The 8,052-nt window shown below is 44.3% G+C and overlaps 1 protein-coding gene across 1 annotated transcript; it reads right to left on the reverse strand.

The window, feature by feature from the left end:
* Nucleotides 1-670: 670 nt before the first annotated feature.
* On the reverse strand, nt 671-1,561 carry LOC142037549 (ankyrin repeat domain-containing protein 9-like). The gene has a single exon (XM_075042009.1). The coding sequence runs from the start codon at nt 1,559-1,561 to the stop codon at nt 671-673; it is 891 nt and encodes a 296-aa protein (XP_074898110.1).
* Nucleotides 1,562-8,052: the final 6,491 nt, after the last annotated feature.

Consider the following 8,052-nt stretch of genomic DNA (forward strand, 5'->3'; position numbering starts at 1 on the left):
CAGGTGAGACAGGATGCTTTCTGTTAGCTATTCCACCAGTCTCTGTTCCCCGCCTCCAGGAATATACACTCACTGCCCCTCTCTGAACTCATGCCCTCCATGCTGTGACCTGCTGTAAAGTAACTCAGTAAAATCAGGTACCCTGCAGGACTGCCTCTACGTCCCTGCAGCATCAGCCATGGACTTTTTGGTTATTACTAGATGATGCTAGATCATTGTTAGAAAGGAATCCTGGTGTTTGAACCCTGTTGGTACAGGATGGTATTTCTCCCAGCTCTAGCAGAACACAGTCCCATAGCTACACCATTTGAAAATCCCACTGGGCACATAGTTCCTTTTTACCCAGGTAAGTTACACAGGATACAGTTATCATATTGGAAATTCAGGTACAATGATACCACCTGACAGCTAAGAAACCAAACATAACACAGTCTCGACTACAGTTAACCCTTCACATGCACAACAAAACAGAAAACAAGGAAGGCTTTTGTCTTTAAAAGTGCCGTGCCTGCAATCAATTATAAAAGACATTTAAAATCTTGTCACAAAATACTGGATTTTCCAGCATAGCCTAATAGTTTAAGTACTAAAATCACACTAAAATGCAGAGGGTGGTGGATGACCAGCTCCCCTAAGTTGCCTTTGAAAATCCAAGACCCAGTGAATAAAGTCAAGGAAAAACATTTACCACATTTTTTGTCGGTAGCTTTTTGCCATAGGATGGTAAGGGCTTTAGTGCCTGAGGTATAGGTAGTTCTTGGATGCTTTTAGGGAAGTGGGAGGGGGGAAGAGTCTGGAGAATAGTTTGCATAGCTTGCAGATATAAAGAAGCAGGTGTGTTCCCCACCAGGCTGTTGAATTTGTCTTCCCCCAGCAAAGCTGTCCAGTGGTCCGGATGCTCCTGCAGAACTTTCCGCATCTTAAACTGTGGGTTGGGCATGAAGAGCAAGAGGTAGTCGAGGCAGAGCTTCTTTGATGCCACATTGACTTTGGAGTCCCACATCTGCTCCAGGATGACATCCAGCGGGGTGAGCCCTTTACTGTCCTCTATCCTGGGAGAAGCTCCATTCCCAAGGAGAATGAGGACTGTCTCTGACCTCAGCAGTTCGCAGGCAAGGTGCAAGGGGGTTTTCCCATCTTCCAGATGAAAGCAGCCAGTCCTATTGATGTAGGAGTTCAAGCTGGGGAGCTTGTGTGCGATTTTGATGATCAGTCCCAAGATATCTCTCCTGTCATATGTGACCGCCATGGCCAAGTGAGGAGCAGAGGATGGGCAATAGCAGAAGTGTTCCCCAGGCACCTTGAGAGCCTCCTCTGGAAAATGAGACAGCAGATACTGAGCATAAGGCAGGTGGTTATGCACCACTGCGTAGAGAAGGGCTTCTGAAGGTGAGTAGGTTCTTAGGCTGGCATTTTCCTCCCAGTAAAAATACTCCATAGTTCTCATGTCTTCCAGCATCCACACAGGCTTGTGATCTCTCACAGCCTGGTAGAACATATAGGATAAGAACTTGCAGTGCCTGCTCTGATCATCCTGCAGGCTGGCCTGGTTACTGGCCATGGCTCAGCAAATAAAGAGCAGCTCCACGTAAAATCACTCCAGACTGTAAGATCTGTGCACTTGGAATGCAGATCCCGAAGCTGCTGCAACCTTCAGGCTGTCATTGCTGCCTGGACTGCACTAGCTGGAATGCATGGGCTGATCATCTCCACCCATTCATTGTTTTTCCCCTCACTGCAGTGGTTTTGTTTAGGTAAGCACAATCCCACAGGCTCAGTTAACCCATGCCATGCAAGCAGATGGTTAGTAAGTACATCCCGCTCTGTGCGTGGCACAGGTTACTGGAACGCTGTCAGACTGCGAGTGATTTTATACACACACAGCTAGAGAGGAGAGAGGGAGAGACTAAAATTAGCTTGAGAGGTGAGGCGGATTTCTGTCTGCATTTCGTGTCTAACTAGATCAGCTCATACATTGCAGTAAGTGCAAGAGCAATATTCATCTATTTTTTCTATGTCACTCACACACACGCAGCTCATTATATAGTAAAAAATATGTAGCAGTGTAAAATGCTCCACAGCTGATAATACACATGATTATATGCTTGGGAAATTAAGGGATTGGTAGCTGTAGCATTAGGAAGGGATCCCTATTTTATAAATAATGGTATGGCTAGCCACTTAGGAGACACTGATGTTAATGGATTGTCTATAAGGCATTAGCGATGTTTAAGATCCCAGCATTAAACTCTGCAGAGAAAAGAGTCTAACAGTGTGTGGAGTAACTATGCCCAGAGTCATAAAGCATATTGCTTGGTTTAAATGCTTGCCTTTGTGTAGTAAGGAAACATCTGAAGTGCCTCTCTATTGCACAGCAAGAACACAAACAAAAGGTTAATGGGCAAACTCCGCTGGCAGATGGAGGGCTTTGATCTAAGCATTTCTCAGATGTCATGCTCCAGGACTGGGGTCATAGCCAGTTGCAATGGAGGGAAGTGGGACTAAGCAATCAGTCTTGTGCAATCCCCGGGTAAGACCCAGAGGACCAAGGCCTACAGGCTTGAGGGGGTAGTGCCTGTTGGATGAGGCAAAAGGACCTGACCAAAATTAAATTCACAGAAAAGAAATGGACTAAGCACCCTTTATGGCAACTTGTGTTTAAGGAAGGAGGGCTTCCATGCCTCTCATAAATCAACAGATTGCAGTAAGATGGTATCTCACCATCTTGATTGGCAAACAGGGAAAATAGACAGCAAATCAAGAGTTCTTTTTTTCATTTAGCAGGGAGACAAACATATATTCAGTATATTCAAACTAGAGAGTATTCAAGTATCAAAGCTGAAGATCTCTAAATGATGTCTGGGGTCATCCAAAGAGAAAACCAAAGCCGCTCACAAAACTGGGTCTAGATCTAGCACATCTTCCAAAGTTCTGGATGTTCAAGTCCATAGCCCAAACATTTCGTTTTAGGGCCAGTTTTCATACGGTTGGGATAAACAAGTATATGCCCAGTTTTTGCCCACAATTACTGTGGTTATGCATAGAAATGCTGCTACATAGTCATTTGCACATGGTATTACCTGTCTTGTACCCATGGTCATAATAAACCACGTGCATGCTCAGGGCCAGATCCAAAGCCGACTGAAGTGCACAGGGCGGTTCCCACTGACTCCAGCATGCTCTGGATCAGGCATTAGTTGAGCACTTGGAGACACACATTTTATTTCTCCAGTTGCTAACCCAAAGTATCTGACACTTGGACCTAGGTACTCAGAAGAGAGGTGAATTAGTATTTAAGTGGCTAGGCTCTTTTGTCTAAAGCTCTTACAGGGCTTTTCCTACTAGTAAATCATTACTATAACCTAGGAATTACATGGATTTCATTATTTCCGTGTAGCAGGTATGGGAAAACACACACACACTTTACACAGCCCAGTTTTACAGAGCAGCTCATGGATGGGGCTGGGCACTGAACCAGGAATTGCTGTGTCATTGCCCAGGGTTTATAGCTATTAAGCAACCCTCACCTGCTACAGGTAGGTGTTAAGATAAGGCTCCCCAGGGAAGTGGTCACAGCACCAAGCCTGTCAGAGTTCAAGGAGCATCTGGGCAATGCTCTTAGTCATATCGTTTAGTTTTAGGTAGCCCTGTGAGGAGCAGGGAGTTGAACTTGGTGCAGAGACACATAAAGTCAAGAGAAAAATACTCTGCAAGTATCTCCAAGGAAGAGGGAAGCCAACATCCCAGAATTAGGAATGGCCACCAGGCTTCTGGCAATCACCTCTACACCACAGGTCCAGGATGTCCAGGACATGAAAACATCTGTAACTATAGGTTACCTTGTAATTACAGGTTACACTGTGATTCTGCTCAGGAAGCACAGAACTAGGGGAGTCCTTCACATGGTTTGCTCACCTCTGCGTGGTGTTAAATGGCACAGGTCTGCCTGCCGTGGTGGCTCCTGTCCTTGGCCTGGTTTTTTTTTTCCACAAGTTTAGAAAATCTGGAGCTGAGGGTACATATTTAATAGCAATGCTTCTCTTCTGAATTTTATTACAAGCATAATGCATCTGTAAAACATTATAGATCCATTAGAAATGGTAGATACTAACATGGAAAGCTTTACTGAGGAACTGGAAGAAGATTAGGATGTTGGGAGTTTCTGTTTATTTCTTTGAATTTTGATCTGTGGCTAAAAATAATGTATCCTAACTCCTAAGGTACTTGTTGTGGCTTCCCTCTTGGCCAAAGTACAGTCTAGAAGGTGAGCAGGATCAGTTTTGACTCAGAGAGCAAGCATCCAAGGGAGCAGGAACAGTTTTGAAGGGTGAAACTGAAAAAAAAAGTTGATTTTACCCAAAACACCGTTTACCATTTCAGCTGAGACCAAGAGGCTCTTTAGACCTCTCCCAGGCAGATGCATTTTTCACATTTTGATGGTGATTTCAGCTCATAAAGTCATTTGGTTATTGTGAGCCTGTGAGAAATATAGTGTGTTTCTGAGTTATTCAGGAATCTTCTTACAGTGTTATGCTTAAAATAGTGTTTCTGGGCAAAAGGGAAACGTACCTTATATATAAAGGCAAGAATTTATTGTTATTATAACTGAAATCTTTGCACTCTAATAAAAAAGTCATTATTATCCAGGTGTAATTATTACAGAAAAATAAATAGTACTCCTATGCAGAAAAAGTTTCAATAACAATAATAACAATAAAAAAATGTTATGCACACACTTAGTTTCTACCCCTGTTCCTGGTGTTATGCTCCGTCTGCCTTTGCTCATCTGCATGCTAGCATTGGTGGTTTCATTCTGGTGGTGGTGTTACAGGGAGTCATCAGCATCTGGAGTCCTTCAGCGGGAGGAAAGTGAGGTTGATGGTGATGGTTTCTTCTTCCTCACTCTAGAATCTTCTGGGGATCAGTTTTGTGATTGTTAACATGCTTTTACATCCAATCTTCATTGGATTGAAACGCTGCTTTACATCCAAATTTACTATATATGTTGATTATATACAAGTAAGATGCTATTTCTTTGTCCTTTTTACTACCCCTAAAACCATTCTTGTCCAGCTCCATATCTGCATTTCTTTAACTGATCATAGGTGGGTTGTTTGTAGCTGTGAGCTCTCCAGAGCCAAGCCTGTGCCCCATCTCTTACCATCCCATGCCTGTACTCTTCTGCACCACATCCTGTGCCTCCAATTCTCAAGTCCTCTGCTGTCATACCAGGCCTAGGATTAACTCTATGAACTCTAGCATATTAAGTTGGAGTCATGAACACCTCGCGGTGCACAAAAGAGGTACTTGTTACTGCTATCTGTATAAAACTATGGTTGTACAATACAGTGCTAATCAAAGCAAAACCAGTCAGCCATAGCCACCTGGTCAGAAGGAAAAAAATGTTCCTACAAGCTAAACCAAATTTAAGCAAAGCAACAGGCAGGTCAATAAAAGTCCAGGCAAAGCAAGCCTGACAAGCCTCAGTCCTGACCCTTTGCAAACTCAGTACAAAACCTGCGGCCTGTTACTAGCAAAGGCCATACTGTACTGTGGGGATAGAGGGTTTCAATAGATCCTGTTTCTGGAATAAACCGAAACAGAAAGGCTTTGCATACTGCATACTACTGAGAACGTGGCATAGGCTTAGCATCCTTTCTCTGTCTTTTCTTCCTCCTGCCACCCACAGACACAGGGAGCAATGAGGAGCACTGTGGGGTCAAGAGTGGGTGAAGATACCTTCTGGAAACAGACAAAAACAACAGCAGATTTTGGTCACTGAGACTGAGGATAAATCACTTGTTTGGCTGGGAGTGGGGCTTTCATGTTTGTTGTTTCACTGGCTGATGGGACGGACACATTTCCTTACTTTAAGGGAAGAGCAGGCATGCCCCAGGCCCCAGCAGTCTAGGGGCTAATCTGAGCTGAGCTCAGCTCCTTCCCACCATGTTTTTCCTTGGGCACACACGTGAAAAACTTCAAGGAAGAAGCTGCTTAGGAAACAGAAGAACAAAAGGCTTTGGGGAAAATTGGGACCATCTCCAGCATCCTACATCTCTCAAAAGATCCAGTGAGATGTTTCTTGCTCCCTTTCTGCCTTTCTTCATGATCTTTTTTGGCATCTATTTCCAGGCACAACTGATGCCAGTTCCTCTATGCCCTTTGCACAGGAGGGGCACAGGACGATCTAAGCAGGACACACAAAGAAGTAAAGCCATTGACAGGTATCAGGTGCCCAAGCACAAAGCAGGAGAGTTACAGAAACCTGATCTCTTGATTCAGAGGCACACAGTTTTTCAGTATCCTCTCTGCTCGTCTTCTTCTTTTCCTCAGGAAAGAAAAACTGATCTGTAGGTGATGGATGATAACCCTTCAGCCATGATGAGCCTCTAGCAATGCTCCCTGTGTCCTGCTTTCCACATCCAGCCCAGACTGAGCAGTGCAGCTCGTGGGCATGCTGTGTGACGAGCCGGCACCCTTGTGCAGAGCCCTACTGCACTGTAAGGCTGGTTTTGCAGAGCATGAAGGGTTTCTTTTATAAACTGCTACATGCTCACCTGCTCTAATTCATCCAGCTGACTAAACAAGGCTTTGAGATGGTGGAAAAACCTACAGTCTGACCTGTCCTAAATTGCAGAATATTTCACTTTTGCTTGCAGGATTCAAACAGCAAATGAAACAAACTCTGACTATATGGCTAGAGGCTGGAAATGAAAATAAGCAGAGATTTACCAGTTTGGAAAGCATTTGAATTACTTGTAATGGGACCAGTTGATGTGCTGTATGCAGAGCAAATCAATCCCCAGATGGTTATTTACCTGCAGAAGTTTGGAAGTGAAAGATAACTACCTAAAATGCAAGAGTCATATGCAATATACGTAAGAGGGAGTCATCTAGAGACAAATGGAGGATGTTCAGATTATGTCCACGCTGCTGGCTGAGCACTGCTGTAATCCAGACCTATGTCCTGTTCAAACTGCTACATTCAGATGCTCACTTGCACATTGTACCAAGACCTGGAACACTCACAAGTTGCCCTGGAGCCTGGGCAACATGGTGTTTTCCTGAAGGTCCTTGTTTATCCAGCCTGTGAAGGGCTTAGCCTGTTGTCTCCAAGTTTCACCTAGTGCTTTGCTTCCCAAATGCAACGAGTCTGAGCTCTACCGCAGGAAGCCACAAAGAGCATGCACAGAAAATGCGCCCATCAAGGGGGCTGAGCGTGCCTGCACCTGTTCCTTTGTCCACTTTTAAGCTCAGTGTATAGACAGAGCCCTTGATGCAGGAAACAATTCCAGCATATGTGGGTGTTGATAGAGGGCAAGCCTTTTAGAAGTAACAACACAGGGTGGTGGCCACCAAGAGCGTAAGTCAATGCAACACGAGCATCGTGAGAGCAACGGCAGATGATGAGCTTCCTTGCAATGAACTTATGGTGAAGTGGAGCCTGCTGCAAATGTGATAGCATCTCCGCAACTGTGAAAGAAGGAAGGTGTAAGACTGAAAATGGATCTTGACACAGAATCTTCTGTGTCTCCAGTTTCTCAGGATAATTTATAAATCAACTACTTAGGTAAATCTGCAAAGTTTTCTTTTGTTTCCTACAGGATACTTAGGCAAAATCCCTGGCATTGTAACATTGTGGTCACCTAGTGCTAACACGTTGTGTTACATCCTCCCTGTCTGGGAAAGAGTAGCTGAGAGATGCAGGTAGCAAAGCATGAAATGTCATGGCGTTAGTGAAGTTCTGAACTCTGGCCCTTCACAGCAAGTATCAGAAATTTTTAACAGCATTTCTTGACTTATGATGAATATTTGCTCCTTTAATCCATCTTCTTGCTTTAAGGAACAGAAGTTATAAAATACGTGGCAGGTCTCTGTCTCTCCCCCAGGTGAAAACTGAATGCTTTTTTCGGAGCCACTCTCATCTCTTCTGGCATACATAACCTCAACGTGTGTAACTGCATGGCACCAGCCAACTACAAAGGCATGCTGAAGACTCTCTGGTTGTCACTATGTGACCTGAGTGGCAGAGAACTATGGCATAATACTAGC

The sequence above is a fragment of the Buteo buteo genome, chromosome 12 (genome assembly GCF_964188355.1).
Source record: "Buteo buteo chromosome 12, bButBut1.hap1.1, whole genome shotgun sequence".
In the NCBI taxonomy this organism is placed as follows: Eukaryota; Metazoa; Chordata; class Aves; order Accipitriformes; family Accipitridae; genus Buteo; species Buteo buteo.